The sequence below is a fragment of the Schistocerca cancellata genome, chromosome 7 (genome assembly GCF_023864275.1).
Source record: "Schistocerca cancellata isolate TAMUIC-IGC-003103 chromosome 7, iqSchCanc2.1, whole genome shotgun sequence".
NCBI lineage: Eukaryota > Metazoa > Arthropoda > Insecta > Orthoptera > Acrididae > Schistocerca > Schistocerca cancellata.
In genome coordinates, this window is record NC_064632.1 from 340,243,487 (window position 1) to 340,269,665 (window position 26,179).

The 26,179-nt window shown below is 38.9% G+C and overlaps 1 protein-coding gene across 1 annotated transcript in view; it reads left to right on the forward strand.

Moving 5' to 3' along the window:
• The window catches only part of LOC126091843 (uncharacterized), a 443,987-nt gene that overhangs the window by 135,805 nt on the left and 282,003 nt on the right, over positions 1 to 26,179 (forward strand). Inside the window, exons 11-12 of the mRNA XM_049907099.1 lie at positions 5,439 to 5,506; positions 8,026 to 8,239. Of these exons, the coding sequence (XP_049763056.1) occupies positions 5,439 to 5,506; positions 8,026 to 8,239 (282 nt within the window). The remainder of the gene's footprint in view (positions 1 to 5,438; positions 5,507 to 8,025; positions 8,240 to 26,179) is intronic.

Below are 26,179 nucleotides of genomic sequence, written 5' to 3' on the forward strand. Positions count from 1 at the left end.
CAGTTCTCTGCTCCAGACTTGTCTGCTCATGATGTAATTTTCATGAACTACTCATTGCAATGCCCAAAGAACAAACTGCAAGTGGCAACTTTTAAAGATTTTAAGTGCATGAATATGTCTGAGTTTACAGCTGACACCTGTGGTATTTATTAGCACACAACAGGAAATAATTTTGATATAAATAATTAACTATCTAATTTCACCAAGAAACTCCTCTAAAAATAGTAAAAGTGAGGAGTAAACTTGTGCCATGACTTACAGGCCACCTAAAACACCTTCTGAGTGTCAGAGATGCAGAACACAAGACATATAGTGGCACTGGACCTCTGATAACCATTTCATTAACAAGCAACTACGCAATGGAGTTATTCAATCTGTGAGAAATGCAAAACTCAGGTATGCCCACTCACTAGCTGAGGACTATCACAGATTTGCCATCCTGTGGAAAAATCTGTGAGGTTTAGGTACAGACAAATCTAAATCTGCATCTAAAACTTTAGTTGCTATTGAGAACTATGTATTTTAAAACATTGAACAAATTTTTTGCCATGCTGACATCTTGACTTCACCAATTCACAGGGATGCAAACCATAGACTCCATTAAAGTATTGGTGGTTGCTACAAACAAAACATATTTTCTGGATCCAGTAAGCCCTAACAGCCAGAAAGTAATTTCTTCAACAGCTGCATGATACAATAATATAACAGTGGAAATGATCATTTTTCTCATCAATCCACTACTACACAAAATAACAGATATTTTTAACCATTCTCTGACCCCCAGCATCTTCCCTACAATCTGGAAACAGGAAGTTATAAAACCCTTACACAAGAAGGACTCTGCCAAACAATGTTCCATCTACAGGTCCCTTTGCATTCTACCAGCTTTAGAATACATAGGCCATGAACAGCTTACTAATTATTTAACATCAAATAACCTTTTAGTTGAATACCCAACTGATTTCTGGCAAAATTGCAGCATGGTGACTGCTCTTATAAGAAGCTGATGAACTGAAACAAGCTATCAACAAGCAACAGGTTACTATTATGTGCTTTTTGGATTTCAGAAAAGCATTCAACACTGTCAACTTCAACATTCTACTTGCTAAAGTCACAAGGCAAAATTTTTCTTCAGGTGCTGTACAATGGTTCCACATCCTGCCAACAGTGTATAACGATTGGAACTAAAAGGTTACAGTGGAGGGATGTAGTATCACGGGTTCCACAATGATCAGTATTGGGTCCAGTACTTTTCTCATTATTTGTTAATGATGTGTCAACTATTCTCTTCCACTGAAAATATCACCTATATGCTAATGAATGCAGTTACATGTAATTGCAAGTCCCACACACCTGTGCAAAGGCATCCAGCATGTAAATACTGATTCAGTTGCCTTATCAGAAGAACTTAGGTTTGTAACTTTACCCATCTAAAACACAAACAGTCTTAGTCACTCACAAAAGACTTATTACCATGCAGTTCAGATACTGTCTTTCACTCTTAATCCTAAACAGCACAGAAATAACCTTTTCTTCTTCTGTATAAAACTTGGGGATATATCTGGACCATCACATAGACTTGACTGGACACACAACCGCTGCCTGTAAGAATTTCTCAGTGTCACTTCATTCAATACTGATATATAAAAAAATGTATTTTCTTTTGAGCATAGAAAGAAGCTCATAGAGTCACTAACACTCCTCACACTTGAATTTGGTGATGCTATTCAAAGAATGACATGCAGGCTAGACTGTCGATGAATTCTTGTGTACAATACATTTGTGATGTACACTATTTCAATCACATCATGTCTGCCGAAAAAAATTATCTCATGGCTATGTGCAGATAAGTACAGAGACTATATGCTCTATGTTTGCTCTATCTTATTCTCAATCCTTGCACTCCTTCTTATTTATCTTCAACTCTTGCACTACTATCTGAACAGCACAGCAGAAAAATTTGTTCTCAACAAACTAGAATCCTCTCTGTAACACCACATAACATTGCAATGTTCTCTAAATCATTTTATGCATCGGAAATCTGACTTTGGAACAATCTTCCTCAAGTTATCAAAGAAATTAAATTCCTTCCAAACTTCAAAATACGGGTAATGACCCCCTTCTTTCACAATAGCCGTCTCTCCTATATGCTAGCCTGCATTTTACTTTCATCAATCCACCCTCCCCCATGCTGGTGAAGTTCTTTCATAATAGCCTCTGCCACTGTCATTTCAATCTTCTCTTTCTCTATCCCTTTTGATTCAGATAATACTAAAATGGGTTCAGATTAGATTAGTACTTGTTCCATAGATCATGAATATGACACTTCGTAATGATGTGGAATGTGTCAGGTTAATAAAAGGTGTCTATACAAGATATTACATTACACAAAATATTAAATGACCCTTTTTTGTGGGAGTTGGGGAAATTACCCACTTACTATATCCAAAAATTCATCTAATAAGTAGAAGGAGTTGCCATTAAGAAATTCTTTTAATTTCCTTTTAAATGCTATATGGCTATCTGTTAGACTTTTGATGCTATTAGGCAAGTGACCAAAGACTTCTGTGGCAGCATAATTTACACTCTTCTGATCCAAAGTTAGATTTAACCTTGAGTAGTGAAGATCATGCTTTCTCCTAGTGTTGTAGCCATGTACACTGCTATTACTTTTGAATTTGTTCGGATTCTTAATAACAAATTTCATAGGTGAATATATATATTGTGAGGCTACAGTGAATATCTCTAGCTCTTTAAATAAGTGTCTGCAGGATGATCTTGGATGAGCTCCAGCAATTATTCTGATTACATGCTTTTGTGCAATGAACAAATGTACTAAATGAACCTAATGCTCTTTACCATTATTATTATTATTATTATTATTACTACTCATCTACAATACTATTGCACTTTGCTGGTATCAGAAACATGTGCTGATGTCACGGTAAACAAATACAATGGTGAATAAGGGAAACACATTGTACCACCAATGCTTTCAGGTCAGGTGTGCATGTGCTATCAAACCCAATTACATGCTGACTGACAGTGAGCTGACTGAAGCACCCTCACTCCATGATTCAATAATTTTCTAGTTGAGTAATATTAATTTCAGTTATTATTACTGTAAATGGTTTTGTAATATCTTTGTCATGTTGATCCTGGTCAGACATAAGAGAATGTCTTAAGACCCTAATCTGATCAGGCTAAATAAGCAATAGATAAATAAATGTTTTGCTTACTTATTGAGAGAATTTAAAAATTTTAGATGTTGTCATAATCCACTCATATGTTAAAAGTTTAACACAATAAGTCACATATTACAGGTAGAAACTCTTGTTTGTAATGGGAGTTGTTCCAGTGGTAACTAACTGGTTACACAAATAACTTGGTATACCAACAAAAATAATCTGTTTTATGATATAATCAGATAAATAAAAAAAGTATACTCACCAATTGGTGGCAGAAGTAAACACATAAAAGTCAAGGAAATGTGGAAGCTTTCAGAGCCAATGGTTCCTTCTTTTGACAGAATGGTTGAAGGGAAAGGAAGAATGCAAAAGTCAGCCAGAACCCTGTATCAGGTGATACTTACAAGATGGGATGAGAAGGAAAGATCAGTCTTTCCTTCTCACCCCAACCATTAAGTCTCCCCTGACATGGAGTTCTGGGCAACTTTTCCATAATTCTCCCCATTCCCTAAGCCTTGGCAGTCTTTTTCTTTCCTTTGTCTTCCTTCCCCTACAACCCTAAATAACTTAGTATGCTATTTGATTCAGAATAATAGTCTCCAGTTAACATTGTTGATACTTTATCATAACCAGTAGATTTTTTTGATTTTAAATATTTTGTAGTGAACATCACTTTGGGTGTTGTGAGGGTTGTTTTCATATTATTGAAGTTAAAATTATTTGTAATGGCTGGTCTGAGATGTTCTACAACAGCATCTATAAAATCTGACAACCCCATCTTTGCAGTTATGCAACATTTGTTAAAAAGTTTTGCAACACTGCTCACATCTGTTCATATCATTTACTGTTGTCTGCCACAGGTAGCTGAGTGGTCAGCGTGACAAAATGTCATGCCTAACAGACCGGGTTCAATTCCCGGCTAGGTCAGAGATTTTCTCTGCTCAGGGACTGGGTGTTGTGTTGTCATTATCATCATCATTTCATCCCCATTGACAAGCAAGTTGCCGAAGTGGCGTCAACTTGAAAGACTTGCTCCAGGCCAATGGTCTACCTGACGGGAGGCCCCATTTACCGTTAAAGCTATCTGCTCCCGCTTATCTGTGGTTGGAGCAGTCTCCTCCTTCACTATATCCACTACTGTCTTTATTTTGTTACTTGATCTTTGTCTCATAATGCATTTGCTTTGATGTTTGTATTACTGCCTTCATATTTTGAATTATGCCACATGCTATAGCATTGTCATTTAAGTTTCTCAATGACAGGTAAAGCTTCCTTTTGTCTTAGAAGATATCCATAGCTTTTTGACAGAGTCTGATGCTATAGGGGGAAAACAGTTTTCAGATAAAGCGACTTAATAAATATTTTGTATTTTTAACTCATGTTATGGACTCTGTATAAATCACTTCACTTAATGTCTTTTAGGAGTTTCTTAAATAATCAATTTTTTACATACTGACTTCCCTCCTGAACAGCATTTGACATAAGAAAAGCTGCATGTCATGGTCTGAGAGGTCTTCGATTGTTTTTTTTTATTATTATTTTTTTTATTATTATTTTTAATATAACTTTTTCATTGACCTTTCTATAAAGATAATATCAGTGGTACTTTTTGAGAAATTAGTTGTCTCAGTTGGGAAGTTTACAGTCACGATTATGTTGAATGCTAATATTACCAGTTTCAAAAAATTTTTACTGGAAGAATTTTTAATTATTTTATTAAAATATTCTTTATTAAAATCACCAGAACCCTTTTTACATTGTTGGATATTTTTCCCTTGTTGAATATTGAATATGCCAATAGAGTTTCAGTGTGCTTTATGAACACATTAAAATTTGCTACAGGTGCTGGACATTACCCATAAAGTTACTATTATGAAGGATATGTAATGAAATTCTACTTCTGTTGTATATGCCTCGATATGCTATTCCAGGCAGAATTTATTATCTGTGTTGTCAAAGGTGTGATAATTCCTTATGCATGTGGCAAGTCCCCTTTCTCAGTTCCTGCTCTAAAGAAGTGAGGCACTAAGTTTTACTCCATTCAGCCTTAAGAGCAGCAGTTTTCTATATCCTGCAAAATTACCAACAATTCTCATCTATTTTCCCAATTCTCATTGCACTACACTTGCCCCAACAGAAGAGAAAAAAAGGAAAAAACCCACAGCATCCATCACACGATAGCCTGTATTAACTCTAGAAAGCTATTTTCTTTATATGTATCTCACAATATTCATTTCTTTGTTATTTCAGGCACTAGTCCCAAAATACAGGATGTCTGCCCCACCAGTGGTCCATGCAAACTCATCAGCTGAGATACGGTAACTGTTCCACTAGTGTGGGCTTTAATATCACTTTCTTTTAAATAAAAATATTTATTTTGAAGCCCAGCAGATATTGATTCAAAATAGTTATTTTCATCCCATATTCTTATTTCGTTCATACAGTGCTAGTGCAAGGTGCATGTGGAAGCAGTGAGTGGTGTGTCACAGTGATTTTCTGTTGTTTCCAAAGTGCACATTTGATGAACTGTATGATGGTTATGCAACATTGATGCCTGGAGTAATGTTTCAGTTAGACAATCTCTGAAAACCACAGACATCATACCAAAGTCTGTATTTCATCTGTATAAAGCATACTTGGAATGAAATTGGGCATACCTACTGAACACATCACTGCCACACAATATTTAGGAGTGGTGTACTCAAAGGTTGTGGTGCCATAGTGTGGTTGACTTTTTCTGCAATGCCAAGTAGTCTGTACTATCAATTTTATACATCTTGACAACAAACTGCTTCTTGTTGGAGGTTCTTTATGAATTTCCTAGTCATTTTCATATAGACAGAAGTGAGGTTCATAACTGAATTCAACACTTTGGCAGTTGTGTCGCCCCATGACTGCCTTATATGGCACCATAGCAACCTGTACTAATGCCGATGGGCTGTTGAATATAGTTACCATAAAGTCATCATGAATAAAATTGCCTGCATATGCTGTTGCAGCTGTGTATTACATAATAAATGCAAATTTGATTGCTCTCTCGATGTTCAAAGGTCAGATCCATGGCTGGTAACGAAATCTATTCAAAAATATTATGTCTTCCAATTAAATGGTATGAGACTTCCTATACAAAGAGCTTATTGATTTTACTTAGGCCTGTGTTAGCTTCATTGTATCCAAAAACTACTCTGAGACAAAGGATCAAGGTGTTTAACATGATGGTTCAAGTGTCCCCACAATGCTTACCAGAGCTTCTATTGAAAGAATTTGGAGCCAAAATATGCACATGAAAGTGGCAATCAAGTCACAAACAACCATTGAGGTGAGAGCAGGAGCATTATCATTATGTAATTTCCATGAGAGATTTTGCCACCATTCTGGTCGTTTTCTTCAGATTGCTTCAAGCAGATGGTATCTAACTGCCAGGTAGTATTCTTTATTGACCATATGATCATAAGGCAGGAATTCATGATGCACTGTCCCATTTTAATTGAAGAAAACAGTGAGAAGAACCTTCGCATTTGATCAAACTGGTCAAATTTTTTTCGGTCTGAGTTCTTCAGGCAGTTCCCATTGGGACAATTGGGCATTGGTTTCGATGTCATACCTGTACACCCACACTTAGTCACCTGTTATAACCTTCTTTAGAACTTGTGGATTATTGTAGACCTATTCAGCAATTCCTGAGCAATGTCTGTATGATGTTGTTTTTGTAAAAATTCAACAATTTTTGAACAAATTTTGCTGCTTCGTGTTTCATTCCCAAACCATCAAAAAATGGTTGACCTGAGCCAAAAGATATGCAGAGATCACCAACAACCTCTCTGATGGTGATTCAGTGATTTTACAGAACCATTTTATTTAATACTCCTACATTGTCATCAATAACTGATGTGCCAGGACATCTTCAACATCTTCTTCTCGACCATTTTTGAAATGTTTGTGACACTCACAACCCTTGTCTTGTTGTAGTAGACTCACTAAAAGCCACAGTCACCATTTCAAACGTGGTGTTTCATTTTATTCCATTTTAATGCAGATTCTTTGATCCATCTTTTTCGAAAGAAAAAATTTGTCTGGCCCTCAAAAACATGTATAGCCTTTTTGACTGTCAACAACAAACTAAATATCTGAAAGAGCTGAAAATGCAAACATGTAACAGAAACATGTGTACCAACAAGATAAAAAAAAATCCAAATCAGATGTATAAAGTAAGCAAAATTAAAAAATTCCCATTACTTTTGATCACAAGTCTTATATATTGCAAAATGAGAAAATCAGAGAAATTTGAGCTATACTGCCGTTTACCAATAATCATTTTTCACATGTGCCATTCATGAATGGAACAAGAATGGGGGTATAGATAGTGGAACCAGAAGTGCCTGCTCCATTGTGACATGTTGATCATCTCTCTTGAATGATTTCATCACAGTGGCACATAAATGCTCAGAAATAATCATGTTTCAAAAACGTTATCACACTGCCCAATAACTGTCCTTTTCTGCAGATTTGTTAGATGTCTCTTCAGTGTAACTTGCTCCAAATATCTTCTAATGATGGAGAACTTTCATGAATGTGGATGAAGTGGAGGTATAAATATGAAACTAATTTTGTTAATGTAAAATAGAAAATTAACCAGAAAGTCACTACTTTTAAAACAGCTGATGCTTCCTTGATTATATTAGGCAGCTTCTGTTAAACCTTTACATGTATTTAAAAGCTATCCAGCTATTTCACATTTTATGTGCATATATTTGCCTATTAGTTTTCTTTTTCGTTTTCTTTTGATGAAGATGGTTCATTTGTAGCCTTTATTTCTTTTATTGTTTTCTTTTTATAGGCTGTCATCAGCAGCTGGTCAGAGTCTTTCTTATCAGTGGTCAGTTGACTTTGACAAGGAAGCTGCAAGCAGAAGGTTTAAAACTCAGAGTCAGAGGCTACAGCTTTGGGAGAGTGTACGTGCTGTTCAACGCACATTAAACAAGGTGTCCCGTAGAAGAACGAGCAGGAGTGCTAGTAGTGCAAGTTTATCAGTCCCCTTAAATGTTTCAGCTGTAAGTATATTTTTTGATGCAGTAATAATACTCGTGTACTGAAAAATCATTATTTTCATATCTATGCATATTGTGCGAATGAGGGTAAGATTGATCCTGCAGAACTTCAAGCTTATGCAGCCAATATAACTTTGCTGTAAGAGTATGGATCTTGTAATGATTCATGTTGAATGTTACTTAAGTTTCTTCTGCCTGGTTCATTGATGAATGAATGTGAAACTTTCATGTTTAACAAGATTTATTCACATTAATTGACATCCAAATTGCATACTCGTCATATAAACAAAACACGGTCAGACTGATCTCTTTGGCTTCCAAAAGTGATTTCAAAACTCACCTCACAGGTTGACTTTCAAACAGACTCTCTAGCAGAGTGACTCACTGGCTTGCTGCTTTCCCTTATATAGTATTTTAACAATTACTCACAAAATATTCCATTATTAATTTTGTATAATTTCAAAGTTACAATTAAAATTTACAAAACGTAAAGAAACTGATGTTACAACCAAATAAGGTATAAAATACAGTATTTGAATAACAATCTTTTCTAGTAATATCTTTACTTTTTCATAAGAAAATCATTCTGAACTTTAATTACAATAATGTCTCTCAAATTATTTTAGTTATGTAATTAATTACAGTTTGGATTTGGTTCCTAACATGTAATGGTAATAAAGAGCTCATGCTTTATGCAGTTAAATACATAGAACATACAAATAAGGCCTCAATTTCTGCAAATGGAAAACTGTGAGATGTAAACATTTTGAGAGTTAATTACAAATGTAATTACAAAGAATATCAATTACAGAACAGAACATAAGAATAGATAACAAATGAAAATACATCGCTTGCTAATAACTTTCAACCTGTTTCTCAAGATAATGAGGTTTTTTGTGTTAACTCGTTATTTGATTGTAATTTATGGTAATTAGGGGCGCTGGCCACCTATGCCAACACTTCCACAGCATTTTAATATTTTCTACCAAATATTTATCCCTTCAATTTCTTTATCATACATTCAATCCAGCATTTGTACATAATTTTGTTAATGACAACAATCTCTTGATAATGATGACAATATACGTTCCTCTAGAACATTCCATATGCCTTCGCAATGAATATGAAGTTTTTTTTAATCAAATAGGAGAGAATGATATATATATATATATATATATATATATATATATATATATATATATATATATATATATATATATATATATATATATATATTTAAAAACAAAGATGATGTGACTTACCAAATGAAAGTGCTGGCAGGTCGACAGACACACAAACAAACACAAACATACACACAAAATCCAAGCTTTCGCAACCAACGGTTGCCTCGTCAGGAAAGAGGGAAGGAGAAGGAAAGACAAAAGGATATGGGTTTTAAGGGAGAGGGTAAGGAGTCATTCCAATCCCGGGAGCGGAAAGACTTACCTTAGGGGGAAAAAAGGACAGGTATACACTCGCACACACACACATATCCATCCACACATACACAGACACAAGCAGACACAAGTGTCTGCTTGTGTCTGTGTATGTGTGGATGGATATGTGTGTGTGTGCGAGTGTATACCTGTCCTTTTTTCCCCCTAAGGTAAGTCTTTCCGCTCCCGGGATTGGAATGACTCCTTACCCTCTCCCTTAAAACCCATATCCTTTTGTCTTTCCTTCTCCTTCCCTCTTTCCTGACGAGGCAACCGTTGGTTGCGAAAGCTTGGATTTTGTGTGTATGTTTGTGTTTGTTTGTGTGTCTGTCGACCTGCCAGCACTTTCATTTGGTAAGTCACACATCATCTTTGTTTTTAAATATATTTTTCCCTCGTGGAATGTTTCCTTCTATTATAAACATATATATATATATATAAAGACACACATACAAGTCCTTAGGAAGCACTGAATTGTCGGATAACTCAAGTGGCAGCAGAACACACACATAAAAGACTGTTTTGATTGGCAAGCTTTCAGAGCCAGTGGCTCCTTCTTCAACCTGAGAACTTAAAGGTGGAAAACAGGGCAATATGTAAGACAGAGATTACTACTAAAACAAAAAAAAAACAAAAATATAAGAGCGTTGGTCACTGATGATAACAGCTCTTCTGTACTGTTTGCAAACAGCACTGTCTTTTATGGAGAGGTGATCTATAGAGTGCATTAACATTCAAGGTGATTTATGGCCCACTACTGGTTGGTGTGCTAGTTGGAAGGTCACTCTAAACATAAGCCAATTATAAATAAGCAATCCATGATTTATCTATGAGCACCATCAGCAGTACATCACGAGCATGAGTCGCAATGTTGAAATATGTCAATGTGTCCTTTCAGAATAGTGTGAAATGGAAAAACCATGTGAAAGTTTTCCATAATAGACAAATACCAGGTCATTGGGAAATTTATTGGATGGTGTGCACATACTGTAAAGGAGGTAATTAGAGTGTATGAAAACCTGAGAAAGTTCAGTGAACAACCATGTAATTTCTATTGAGTTACTTAATTCACATAAATGTGCTACAGAGATTCTGAGTAATGCCAGTTAGATATTCAGCAAGAAAGTGTTGTGTCTGCTTTTTTAAAACTAATTAATTTTGAGGCCACGTCTTCATAGATAATCCTGAGAATAAATCCCCAATCTCCTATTGCATTTGTTATTCTGACCACAGTTGCAAAATGTAAGACATCAGGGTATGCAGTAAGTTGTATAGATAATTGTTGTTCCCAAGCAGAATCTGCAAAGGGATGTGAATAATGCGAACTACTGGTATATGATACCCTCCCAAATAAATTGTGTGCCATTATATGGAATTTAAATGTAGAAATAGAATTTATGCTTAGCTAGAATTTGAATGTTGCCATAAGACATTAATAAGGCAACATTACCAACCTGACCCCATATTTGAAGGAGATAAAAGCACAGTTACAAGATATCAGCACCATCACTTGACCCCACATAAAATTTTTGACTATAGTTCTGATAGTACACAGTTATGACGTTCTGAATTATCAACTTTTATGCAAGGCAAATGAAAGTGTATGGGGTTTTCTTTGTGCTGTTATTTACACCTTTCAGTTTCATTGCAGATATGGTGGACAATTTCATGAAGGATGATGTGCCAGACATATAGCAAAATAGTTAAAAAAAACAATGTTCAAATGTGTGTGAAATCTTATGGGACTTAACTGCTAAGGTCATCAGTCCCTAAGCTTACACACTGCTTAACCTCAATTATCCTAAGAACAAACACACACAGCCATGCCCAAGGGAGGAGTTGAACCTCCACCGGGACCAGCCACACAGTCCATGACTGCAGCGCCTTAGACCACTCGGCTAATACTGCGTGGCACAAAATAGTTTACTGACATTTGATGCTTCTTTGTGAGTGAATGACTATTGTGATAATAAGGATGCAGTTTTGCCACAGTCACATTTGTCAGACAGCAACATTGATACAAAGGGGCAGGGATCTAAAAATGTGAAATTAAGTGATGATGGATCCTGCTTTGAAAATGTAAAATCGTTGGATACCATTTTGCCCCTGTCTGTAACAGACGATTACATGAAACAAGATGTTGTCTTTTGAAAAAGTGGAAGGAAGGGAAATCTGCCTTTCAGAACACTGAAGAGGAATTTTAAATTATTAAAACAAAAAATAAATCTATATATTTTGAGTAAATACTTTGTAAACCAGAGTACGATAGCTGCAAAACATTTTCAAAGCCTGGCCTAGTATGTGTAGATAAATTGAATGACACATACAGAAAAAGATGAACAATCCACAATATTAGTGTATGGAAGAGCAATTTCATACCAAAATGGAGGTGGGACTTCTTCATCATAAAAAATAATGCATGTTACAACAACTAAAAAGCAAGGAAATGAGACAGCCATACTTACTGCATATGAAGAGTTTGTGGCCAACACTATATCTATTATGGAAACCGTTAGAGGGCCCTAGTTGTCACTCTGCTGTACAGTATTTCATATTGGGCGTAGGGTGACTGTAGTGGGGTGGAGCAAGTAATAAATAACCAATGCCCGGGAATGTTCAAAAGATGTACATTTGGACACTCGTAACTGCATACTATCAGGATTATAGCCTGAATTTTCACTTGGGGTTGATTGCAAGTGTGTTTTTTTCTTCTTAAAATATGAGGTCAAGTTGGTGATGTACCCTTGTAAGAGTGGCCAAAGCCATTTCACATAAATTACTTGTATTCTACATCTACATCTACATACATACTATGCAGGGCACAAAATGGTGCATGGCAATGGGTACTTTGTATCACTGCTAGTCATTCTCCTCCCTGTTCCGCTCACAAATGGAGCAAAGAAAAAGCTCTTATTTCTCTTACCTTGTCTTTGCAGTTCTTAAGCGAGATGTACATTGGTGGCAGTAGAATTATTCTACAGTCAGTCCCAAATATCACTTCTCTAAACTCTACCACATGTGAATAAACTAATGTCTCAACAATGTTTCACAGAAAGAACATCATATTCCTCCCAGAGATTCCCAATTGAGTTCACAGACCATTTCTGTAATACTTGCATGTTGATAAAACCTACCAGTAGCAAATCTAGCAGTATGCTTTTGAATTGCTCTGATTGTATTCCTTTAATCTGACTTGGTGGGGAACCTAAGCACTAAAGCAGTATTCAAGAATGAGTCTTACTATTATTCTATATGCATTCTCCAGATGCACTACACTTTGCTAGAAATCTACCAGTAAACCAAAGTCAACCATTCACCTTCTCTACAAGTGACCTTGTGTGCTCATTTGGTTTCATATTACTTTGTGATATTATGTCTTGATTGTGTCAAGCAGTACAGCACTAATACTGTATTTGAAGATTACAGGATTGTTTTTCTTCATTTTAGAGCTAGCTGCCATTCATAACACTAAGGAGAAATTATACGTACATCATCCTTTTTATTCCCACATAGGTGATCTAAATGATTAATGGAAAATCTCATATAAAGATGTGAAACAAATACTAACAAAGAGATACAGGGGCTGGCCAGTACTTACCTCAGCTCAGTACAGCCGATAGATACACATAAAACAGAACCGAAAATTACATTCCTAGCTTTCGGAACAAATGTTCCTTCATCAGGGAGGAGAGAGGGGAAAGAAAGGGAAGAAGGGAAAGGAGATTCAGTTACTCACAACCCAGGCTATGAAGCAACAGGGAAAGGAAAATAGGGAGGGTAGCAAGGATGGAGGCATGGTTGTCAGAGGGAAGCCAAAGATATTCTACTGTAAGTACTGTGCCAGCTTCAAACCAAAGAGGATGCATGCAGAAGTAAAGAGGTATATAGTATAAAGATAAACACAACTATGTAGGATGAAAAGATGCGTGAATGGCTAAAGAGGAAAGGGAAAGAGGAGAAGACAGAATAGTAAATGGGAGTGAGGTTGTTTAACGTAGGTTCAGTCCAGGGGGATGGCGGGATGAAAGCAAGTGTTGGAGTGCAAGTTCCCATCTCCGCAGTTCAGAGGGACTGGTGTTGGGTGGGAGAAGCCAAATGGCACATACGGTGTAGCAGGTTCCTAGGTCCCTAGAATTATGCTGGAGGGCATGCTCCGCTACTGGGTATTGGGCATCTCCTAGGCGGACAGTTCGTCTGTGTCCCTTTTCCTCTGGTCCTGCTTAACCTTTGGAATTATCCCTAAAGGGCTTACCTTAAAAGTTCCCATCTCCGGGTGCAATTCCTCCTTCCACCAGTCTCTCCTGGACCTCCAGAACCTTCAATCCTTAGCCCTTACACAACTTGTCCTGAATCTCTACACTACTTCATGTAACCACCACTCCCAACAGCTCCTATCTCTCTTCAAAGTCCTTCGCCTCTCAAACCCTTGCTTGGAGAAGACACTCAGGAACATCATCCTAGAAGCCAGCTGCAAACTTGAGTTCCATGCCACACACCACCTGAAAAAACTATCCACAGTGCTAGTGCAACACCTAAGAAGTGGGGTCCCTCTCCCTATCCCTCACAAACACCAACCACAACAGAACCTTCAACAAACCCCCCTCATAGCCAACAAACCTAGCCTAGCCACCCTACTCAATCTCCCCATCCCAGCACATACCCCACACAGACCAAATCTCAATTATAACCACAGTCAAATGCCACATATCACTAGTCCCAATTCAGTCCTAAACCTCTCATCCAGATCCCTCTCTCCTCCAGAGACATCTGTTCTATCAAAAGGCTTAACCTTTAGCCCCACGCCTAAATTCAACCACACTGGCCTGGTTAAAGATCTCCTCTCATTCACCCGGAACCTCAACTGGAAATATCGCTTCACTACCCAAACACAGCCCCCAAATACTAGACCCAGTGTTGAACCCTGTCTAGAACAGTTCCGACTGCCTTCCTAAAGGGATCCTCCTCCCCTCCCCCAAAACCATCCCTTGCAGACATTTCAGGAATTCCTCACATCCAGTGTTGCCTCCCAGTCCTTCTTGAAGAACATCCCGACAACCCCCAACATCACCCCAGCTGAACCTCGTGCCATTAAGGAGCTGAAAATAGACCGCTCTATTGTCATCCTCCCAGCGGATAAAGGCTCCACAACTGCCGTACTTGACCGTGTGGAGTATGTGGCAGAAGGACTGCGTCAACTCTCCGACACCTCAACCTACAAAGCTGTTACCCAGGATCCCATTCCCTCCATCCAGACTGAGCTGCAAAAAATCCTAAAAATCCAAGGTCCCTCACAAGGCCTCACAACGGCTTCCATAGACTTACTCATTCCACCTGAGCCACGTACCCCTACCTTCTACCTATTACCCAAAATCCACAAAGAGAACCATCCTGGCCGTCCCATTGTAGCAGGCTTCAAAGCCCCACCGGAACGTATCTCAGCTCTGGTAGAACAGCACCTCCAACCTATCACCCGCAGACTCCCATCCTACATCAAAGACACAAACCACTTCCTAGAACGCCTCAAATCCATTCCCACTCCTCTCCCACCTGAAACCTTTCTTGTCACCATAGCTGCTACATCCCTTTACACAAACATCCCACATACCCATGGTCTCTCTGCCCTTGAGCACTATCTCTCCCAACGCCCACCCGAAGATCTTCCAAAAACCTCGTTCCTTATCACACTTACCAACTTCATCCTCACCCATAACTACTTCACTTTTGAAGGCCAGACCTAGAAACAAATCAGGGGAATGGCCATGGGAACCAGGATGGCTCCGTCCTATGCCAACCTCTTCATGGGCCGCATGGAGGAGGCTTTCCTGAAGACCCAACAGCTGCTTCCCCTGGCCTGGTATAGGTTTATAGATGACATCTTTGTGGTCTGGACTCATGGTGAAGAAACACTCCTTAATTTCCTCCATAACCTCAACTCCTTTTCGAATCTGAATTTCACCTGGTCCTTCTCCAAAACCCAAGCCACCTTCCTGGATGTTGACCTTCGTCTTGTTGAAGCTCACATCCACACCTCTGTCCATATCAAACCCACAAACAAACAACAGTACCTTCACTTTGATAGCTGCCATCCATTCCACATCAAATGCTCCCTTCCCTACAGCCTAGGTATTCATGGCAAACGCATCTGCTCCAGTGATGAATCCCTCAACAATTACACCAATAACCTGACCAGTGCTTTCCTCTCCCGCAACTATCCTGCAGACCTCGTCCACAAACAGATCTCCTGAGCAATACATTCCTCCCCGTCCAACAACAATGTTCCTACCCCCAGACCACACAGAAGCATCCCCCTTGTCACCCAATATTACCCTGGCCTCGAAAACATCAACAAATTACTCCGCCAGGGATATGACTTTCTCAAGTCAACCCCTGAAATGAGATCATCCCTTGAGAAAATTCTCCCCACACCACCCAGAGTTGCCTTTCGTCGCCCCCCTAACCTCCGTAACATCCTTGTTAAACCCTACAATATTCCCAGACCACCTTCTCTACCCAGCGGTTCCTACCCCTGTAACCGACCCCGCTGCAAAACCTGCCCCATGCATCCCCCCACAACCACCTACTCCAGCCCCACTACTGGTAAAACATACACAATTCAAGGCAGGGCCACATGTGAAACTACACATGTCATTTATCAACTGACGTGCCTGCACTGCACAGCCTTTTACATCGGCATGACAACAACTAAACTGGCTGAGCGCATGAACGGACACAGACGAACTGTCCGCCTAGGAGATGCCCAATACCCAGTAGCGGAGCATGCCCTCCAGCATAATTCTAGGGACCTAGGAACCTGCTACACCGTATGTGCCATTTGGCTTCTCCCACCCAACACCAGTCCCTCTGAACTGCGGAGATGGAAACTTGCACTCCAACACATCCTTTCATCCCGCCATCCCCCTGGACTGAACCTACGTTAAACAACCTCACTCCCATTACTCTTCAGTCTTCTCCTCTTTCCCTTTCCTCTTTAGCCATTCACGCATCTTTTCATCCTACATAGTTGTGTTTATCTTTATACTATATACCTCTTTACTTCTGTATGCATCCTCTTTGGTTTGAAGCTGGCACAGTACTTACAGTAGAATATCTTTGGCTTCCCTCTGACAACCATGCCTCCATCCTTGTTACCCTCCCTATTTTCCTTTCCCTGTTGCTTCATAGCCTGGGTTGTGAGTAACTGAATCTCCTTTCCCTTCTTCCCTTTCTTTCCCCTCTCTCCTCCCTGATGAAGGAACATTTGTTCCGAAAGCTAGGAATGTAATCTATCGGCTGTACTGAGCTGAGGTAAGTACTGGCCAGCCCCTCTATCTCTTTGTTAGTATTTGTTTCACATCTTTTTTATTCCCACAGTCACTCAGTGGCAATATTTTCCCATACACTGCAGTGTCATCAGCAAACAGTAGCAGATTTCTATTCATCCTGTCTGTCAGATCATGTATGTGTGTAGAGAATAAGAGCATTGCTAACAGACTTTTGTGAGGCACTTCTGATAATACCTGTGTCTCTGATGAACATTCACTGTCTAGGTCAATGTAATAGGTTTTGTTACTTAAAAAGTCTTTGGTTCATACACATATCTTAGAGCCTGTTACATATGCTCAGATCATTAACATTGTCCAGTCGAGCACTGTGTCAAGTGCTTTTTAGAAATTTAGAGATCTGCCTATTCCACTTCATCCACAGTTTTCAGGATATTGTGTGAGAAAAGGGCAAGCTGAGTTTTGTACAACTGACTTTATCTAAGGCTATGCTGATTTATGGAGAGAAATGTCCCTATCTCCTGAAAACTCCAGGTAGGAATATCGACAGTGTAGGAAAAGACAGAGTGATACTTATCATAAAGAAGACATGTTAAGTTGCAGACAGGCACAATTAAAAGATACTTACGTAAAGCTTTTGGCTACAACTTTCATCATATCATTAAAAGAGAGACACACACCATTCATACACATAAGCAGGCACACCTCATGCATGTGACCACCAACATCAGCATCTTTGGTCAGAGTGCAACTATCACATGGGGTGCAAGCAGCAATCTGGAAGGGGAAGGGATAGTAGTGTATGGGTGGAGAGAGACAAGTGCTGTCTGGTGGAGTATGCAGAGACTATAGTGCCAACAGGTGCAGCATCAGGATGTTGTGGGGCAGGGTCATGGGAAAAAAGAACAAAACAGGAGAGATGTGGGGAAAGACAGGCAGAAGCATTGACACAGGGCAGCAGATAAACAGGGTGGGAGGTAAGAATGGGGAGGAGACGATAGGACAAAGAGGTTGGAAACTGTTGGGTCAAGGGTCTAGGGGTCCGACGCTCGTGGTCTCGCGGTAGCGTTCTCGCTTCCCGAGCACGGGGTCCCGGGTTCGATTCCCAGCGGGGCCAGGGATTTTCACCTGCCTCGAGATGACTGGGTGTTTGTGTTGTCCTCATCATTTCATCATCATCCAGGAAAGTGGCGAAATTGGACTGAGCAAAGATTGGGTAATTGTACGGGCGCTGATAACCACGCAGTTGAGTGCCCCACAAACCAAACATCATCATCATCATCATCAAGGGTCTAGGGACAGTATATTACTGTAGGTTGAGGCTGGGATGATTATTGGAGTGGAGAATGTATTGTAAGGATAACTCCCATCTGTGCAGTGCAGAAAAGTGGGTTAAGGAGGAAAGGATTCAGAGGGGTCAGGTAGTGGAGCAGCCATTGAAATCAAGTGTGTTATGTTCATCTGTATCTTGTGCCACATGGTCGTCTACTTTCCTCTTGGCATCAGTTTGGTGGTGGACATTCATCCTGGTGGGCAGCTAGTTGGTATACTTACCAGCATAAAAACCTGTTCAATGATTGCACCAGAGCTGGTAAATGACATGGCTGCTTTAAAAGTTTGCTTGGTCTATGATGGGGTGTGTTGAAACTCTGATAGGACTGGAAAAGGAAGAGCTAGGTGGGTGGATTAGGCAAATTTTGCTCCTGGGTCTTCCACAGGGATATGATCCTTGTGGCAAGAGTTTAAGATTGGGAGTGGCATAGGAATGGACTAGGATGTTGTGGAGATTGGGTGGCTGATGAAACACCACTTTAGGAGGGTGGCAAGTATCTTAGGTAGGATGTCCTTCATGTCAGGGCATGATGGTAGGTAATCAAGGCCTTGGTGAGACCCTCAACATACTGAGTGAGGGAATTTTTGGGAGGAATTTTTTGGTGCGGTGTGGATGAGAGCTGTCAAAATGCAGGTACTGTTGGTGGTTGGTGGCTTTAATGTGGACAGAGGTTCCTTTACAGAGGAAAACCCATGAGAATTGCCCCAATTTAATCCTCATACCACTGAAAAGATGAATCAAATAAGTATTAGTGTCAGGGGTGTTGAGAAACAGCTGAAATGATAAATTGAACAAAGCTACAGGGCCTGATGGAATCCCTGTCAAATTCTATACTGAATTTGCTGTTGAGTTAGCCCCTCTTCTGACTATAATCTGTCATAGATCCCTCAAACAAAAAACCATACCCAGTTCTTGGAAAAAGGTACTAGTCATTCCTGTCTACAAGAAGGGTAGTAGAAGTGATCCATAAATCTACTGCCCAACAACTTTGAAAACTTCTTGTAAAATCTTAGAACATATTCTGAACTCAAATGTAATGAAGTGTCTTAATCAGTGCCAACCAGCATGGATTTCAAAAACATTGATCATGTGAAACCCAACTCGCACTTTTCTCACATGGCAAATGAAAGCTTTGTATCAAGGTAACCAGGTAAATGCAGTACTTCTTGACTTCCAACAAGCATTTCACTCAGTACCACATTATGCTCACTGTTAAAAGTATGATCATATTGGGCATTAAGTGAAATTTGTGACTGGACTGAGAACTTTTTGGTAGGGAGGACACAGCATGTAATCTGTGATGGAGAGTCATCATCAGATGTAGAAGTAACTCCAGATGAGCCCCAGGGAAGTGTGTTGGGACCCTTGCTGTTCATATTGTATATTAATGACCTTGATGACAATATTAATAGTAAAATCAGCCTTTTTGCAGATGATGCAGTTATGTGTATTGAAGTAATACCTGAAAGAAGCTGCATAAATATTCAGTCAGATCTTGATAAGATTTCAACATGTTGCGGGGATGGGCAGTTTGCTCTAATTATTCAGAAATGTAAAATTTTGTACTTCACAAAATGAAAACATGTAGTATCCTATGACTATAATATCAATGAGTCACTGCTGGAATTAGCTAACTCATACAAATACCTGGGTGTAATAATTTGTAGGGATAGAAATGGAATGATCACATAGGTTCAGTCATGGGTAAAGCAGGTGGTAGACTTTGGTTTTGTGATAGAATAATGGGGAAGTGCAATCAATCTACAAAGGAGATTGTTTGCAAATCACTTATGCAATTGGTTTGAGAATAGTGCTCAAGTGTGTGGGACCCGTACCAGATAGGATATTGAATATATACGGAGAAGAGGTTTGATTAATCCATGGGAGAGTGTCACAGAGATACTGATGGAACTGAACTGGAAGACTCTTGAAGGCAGATGTAAACTATCCCAAAAAAGTGTGTTAACAAAGTTTCAAGAACCAGCTTTAAATGATGTCTCTAGGAATACTCTGCAACACCCTACATATTGCTCACATAGCGATCACGAAGATAAGATTAGAATAATTACTGCATGCATAGAGGCATTCAAACAATCATTCTTCTCGCACTCCATATGTGAATGGAACAGGGAGAAATGCAGATAGCAGTACATTGGGACCAACCCTCTGCCATGCACTTCACAGTGATTTGCATAGTATAAATGTAGATTAAAATACAGATGTAGATGTAGGTGCAGATGGAGCCATCAGTGATGATGAGGTCAACATTTAGGAAGTGGGCATGCTAGGTTGAAGACCACGTGAAGCGGATGGGAGAGGTGTTGGGGTTTGAAGGAATGAAGATCAGTTATCTTCACCCTGAGTCCTGACCATGAAGATATCATCAATGAACCTGAACCAGACTAGGAGTTTGGTGTTTTGGGAGGCTAGGAACGTCTCTTCTAGATGGTTCATAAAAAGCCTGGCAGGGGTGAGTACCATGTGGTTGTCCATGGCTTTGCTGCAGATTTGTTAATAAACCTTCCCTTCAAAGGAGAAGTAGTTGTGGGTTAGGATAACGTTAGTAAGGTGTATGAGGAATGAGATAGTGGGTTTGGAATTTGAAGGACACTGGGAAAGGTAGTGTTCAGTAGTGGTAAGACCGTGGGCATGAAGGATGTTGGTGTATAGGCAGGTGGCATCAACAGCAATGAGTATGTACCCAGGAGGTAAACGGGTGGGGATAGTGGAGAGTCAGTGAAAGAAGTGGTTGGTGTCTTGGACATGGGAGGCTAGATTACGGGCAATTGGTTGGAGGTGTTGGTTAATGAGGGCTGAAAGTCTTGCAGTGGAGGCACAATAACCAGCCACAATGTGGCATCCAGTGTTGTTGGGCTTGTGAATTTGCTTAGAACAGAATACATGGTGGACCTTTCTATCAGAATTGTTCTGTTGGAACACCATAATTAGGTGTTGTATCTCACCAGGCAGACTGTCAGTATCTGCAATCACATATGCTCTATGTGCCAAAGAGCATAAGACACTACTGCATTGTGGAGGATGATGACAGCTGGTGGGCTGCAAATATAGCCATGTGTGAGTTGGTTTGCAGTAGACACTATGTCGCAGCGTAGCAACAGCTTTTCTTCTAACTATAACATCATGAAATAACAAGATGCCATCTTTCTTCACTGTATTTTCAGATGGACCAAGTTCAGATGCTGGAGAATTATTGCTAATGCCTCAATTCCATGACCCATACCACAAATTTGTCATCTAAATATCATCAGAAGCAGGAAGGTTGGAGACTTGTCGACTGTAGTTCTTTTCTCTCAGTCTTCAATGAAATATTTGGTCACCATGGGAGACAGTGTACTTCCCATGATGACACCATCCACTTGTTCAACATGTTGGTTACTAAATAAGAAATTAATTGAGGTAAGTACATGTTTAAACAATACCACAATGTCTTTCTCAAACTTGCCACTGATAAGCTCTAATAAGTCTTGTAGAGGTCTTTCTCAAGTAAAGTTTTATACTTACTAAACTCACTAACATCTGCACCAATAGGCTTCAGTTCCCTTAAGATTGTAAGACCTACCAGAGATATGCAGTTATGGGTCTCCTCTCTGCCCAATAGTGGGCAACATTGGAGCTCCTACCTATTTCCTTGCTAAATATCTTACTTCACTCTTGGAACACCTCTTAGCCAAAAGTGACCATCACATCCGGAATTAAGAGAACTTCATAGGACGCCTAAAGACACTTAAGCTACAATCATCAGATATTTTGGTTAGCTTTGACATTGTATCTTTATGTATGAAAGTATCTCTGGATGACTCATTATAGCTAATCAGGAGCAAGTTCTAGGAAGACATTGTAGCATTGTTTAAACATGTCCTTGCCTCAAATTATTTCTTATTCAATAACCAATATTTTGAACAAGTGGACAGTGTTGCCATGGAAGTCCTCTGTCTCCCATGGTGGCCCACTATTTGTGGAAGATTTTGAGAGAAAAGCACTGCACTCAGTTCATCTCCAACCTTCCTGCTTCTGGTGGTGTGTAAATAATATATTTGTCATATGGCCCCATGGAATGGAGGCATTACCTATGTTTCTCCAGCATCTAAACTTGCTTCATCTGAATATACAGAATATCTCCCCATACAGAATATCTTACCATTCCTGGGTGTCATGGTTAGAAGAAAAGCTGACAGTACACTTGGTTATAGTATCTACTGCAAACCAAATCACACAAGTTATATTTGCAGGCCACAAGCTGTCATCATCCTGCATAATGTGGTAGTGTGTAATGCTCTTTAGTACATAGAGCCTAGGTGGTTTCAGATACCAACAATCGGCCTAGTGAACTACAACAACAGTGCTCCAGCAGAACGGCTATTCTGATAGACAGATATGCCATTCCATTCTAAACAAGTTCATGGGAGGGATGTAAAATGAGATACAGAGGCATCCATTGCAGTGGTGTTCATGATGTACTTTAGTGTCATGTCTTCAATAACAACAAGAATCCTCAAAAGACAAGACATCAAGTGTGTTTTTTGGCCACCAGCAAAACTGAGGAATTTGTTATGTTTGACCGAAGACAATCTAGGCCTTAAGAATGTGGTATATATAAGGTCCATGCCAGAGTGGGAAATCTTATATTGGGGTGAAATGCCAAAATATGCAAGAAAGTTGCGGTGAACACCATTGTCGTACATACCTGGGGAAACATGATAAATCAGTGGTAGCAAAGTATTGGCTTGACATAGGGCATTGCATGTTTTATGTGGCTACTGAAATTTTATCATCAGCTACATCTCTCTGGGAATGAGTTTTAAGGAGGCCATACATATCCATACAGCAGACAGTCTTATCAACAGGGATTCAGATTTGCAACTAAGTGTGTCCTTGAATCCAACACTGGCTGCTATTAAATTCAAACAGAAGAAACAAGAACTTCTGATTCATGACTCAAAGCAGTGTAGTGCTGAGTTTAATTCAGCTTTTAATCATAGGAACATCTGGCAGCACAGTCTTTTCCCACAAAACATGTGTAGTAGGCACTATGAGCATAGCTTTCCTCCATTTGCAAGCGTCTTCCCACGCACTCATATTGCCTGCTCCTGACCCGATGAATTTCAACACCCCATAAAATTATCATCAGTCACACCTTGTAGCAGTGACAAGAGCGTCTACCTCCACCTGAGGATGTAGAACAGTTGTATCAATGAAATATTGTGTGATTTGCACCGTATGATTCTGTGATAAATCTGAGAAGTGTATTTGCAACAGATCATTCAGGAAAGCCTGAAAAGTCACATCTATTAAATGGTAACTTTATGTCATTAGTTTAATGTCAAGGTGCATACTTATATTGTAAAATTACATCAGTAATGGCAACAAAAATGGAATCACTGAATATTGTGGTCATAAACACTTCCTTAAAAGTCCATTTATGCCATCAAGTACTTGAAATGTCCAACATATACATTTTTTCATTCATTCATTCACTCATGCAGTTGTTGGTGGAAGGACTTCTGCAGAGATTGAAGAGATCCCTTCAGTGCTCCAACAGTGGGCTGTCTTAGATCCTCTTGGGCAGTCCAAACTTATAAACAGACTCCATCTGAGGAAAAAAATCCATTGGTGTCACATCAGGCGAACATGCAGGCCACCAATAACGCTTCACCCACTATCCAATGACAAGCAAAGATCTGAGTAAGTGCTTTCCTAGCCACAATCAACTAATAAGTCAGACACTCATTGCACTGGTACATATATCAACATATTTCAAGTTGCACATTCTCTTGATGAGGCAGTAAGACTTCGGTAAGAAATTGTGTGTAACTGTTACTCGTTACAGTTCTGTCAGTGAAGTAAGGACCAATCACATAGTCGTGAGTAATTTGGCACCAAACATTCACTCTCCATTGACTCTGGTATTCAACTTCCCTCAGCCAGTGTGAATTCTCAGCACCCCGCTAATGCTTATTTCTTACATTCAGCTTTTTGTGATTTGTAAAGGTAGCATCATTAGCAAAGAGAAGTCTTTGATGAAAGAACCTGTTGTTCTGATGCTACACCACAACTGAGTGACAGAGTCCCCATGGTCTTCTGCAGTCCCTCTGGTAATCTGTTAGTGAAGTGGAACATGATAAGAGTATAAACTGTTTTTCACAGAACTGAACAGCATTTGACCGACTAATACCAGAGGCATTCACAATTTCTCTGGAACATAACACACGGATTATGAACAATACCTGCCAGAACATTTATTTGGCTCCTTCCCTTATTGAAGCCTTACAAACCATGTATGATTTTTGTGCCCTTCAAATAACAATTTTTTGCACATTTACAGAATTGTCATTCTCGTTGGACACTCTCTGTTGGGGTGCCTTTGAGTGTACAACTCAAATGTCTCTTTGTGTTCCTTCTGCATTCTTCATGAAGAAGTAGCATATATAGTTTCTCTTGGTTTGTGAACTAATTTTATGTTTTGAAACTAAACATTGCTCAACGAATGTGAATTACACAGACAGAATTTTTCTTATGTTGGTATGTAATGATGCACTTCTGTGGAAGACAGCAATTGGTTTCAGGTTCAAAACATATGAACCCTAAATTATAGTCATTGTAATTACCCCAGAACTGGTAATGGGATTTTGCAGAGTGAAACACCATTGTCTTTGTATCTTCTACTATAATACCAGCAACAGAAATAACTACAGTTCTATTTGAAAAAAATGTAGGTGATATCAATAGCTCAATAATCAATATAGCTATGAAAAAAGACCAAAGTCACTTAGTGAGGACTTCCTTGCAGTTCATCTAGGTAATAGCATTACAGTGTCTTAAATGGTTCTGGAAACATTTTAGATCAACAGCTTAGCAGAATTGCCCTGTGTATGTGAAGTTTGGCATAATGTATAGGCCAAGATTTATGTATGTCCACACTCAATAAACGTTTAAAGTTGAAGAGTCTGAAGTAGCATCTGTTCACAGAAGTACATAGTTCAGTAGACCAATGATATGAGTAGGGTCAACAACAAGAATTAGCACTTCACATTGAAAGAATATTTATTTAGCACACATGAAATTGCACATGAAGCTGAACTTCCTGCCTCTGCAGAGAGCGTGCCTGTTTACACATTGTAATGCAACAGACTAATGTAGTACATGATCCATAAGTTTATGTAGTATACAATACAAAGTAGTTAGTATTACAGTGTCTAACAATGGTTCATATTCTGTCATTTATCATGAAAATTTATTTGAGCTAAAAAATGTTGTCAAAGTTGAAAGTACATTATTGAATTTTCCAGTACAAATAATTTATGTAAAATAGCTACAATTATTTGATGTAAAATAGCTATTTTCAAAGTTTCAGAAAGACAACAGGATATCTTTAAATTAGCTTAGAAGTATACACAATAAAATGATGCAAAAACCAGCTATAGTACTTTGTTTAGCCTTTGTACAACTTAATGTAAAAATGTTAGAACTAATTAAAATGATTATGTAATTAAAATTTAATCCAATTTCATTCAGAATTAACTGTTTGCTGAACATATTATGTTAATCTTTGGGTAGTTTTATGAAATTCTGTTTATGTGAGACATGTTTCTGTATTCTGTAAAATATAATATTGTAGCTGAACATTTGGGAACTCATAATGTTCCATTATCAGTTAATGACTGTTAATATTTAAATAATGGAAGTGTAAAACTTCATTGTTATGTCTGTATTTAAATGACAGCAGCTGTGTCCACCATGTTAGTTCTACATCAGTTGTAGAAAGCTGTAAATCAACTTTGTATTTGTCAGCATACAGTATTTGTTAATTAGTGACGAGTTTAGTCATGCCTTTGGGAGTAGAAACGAAAATCTATTCCAAAGTATATTTGTAACT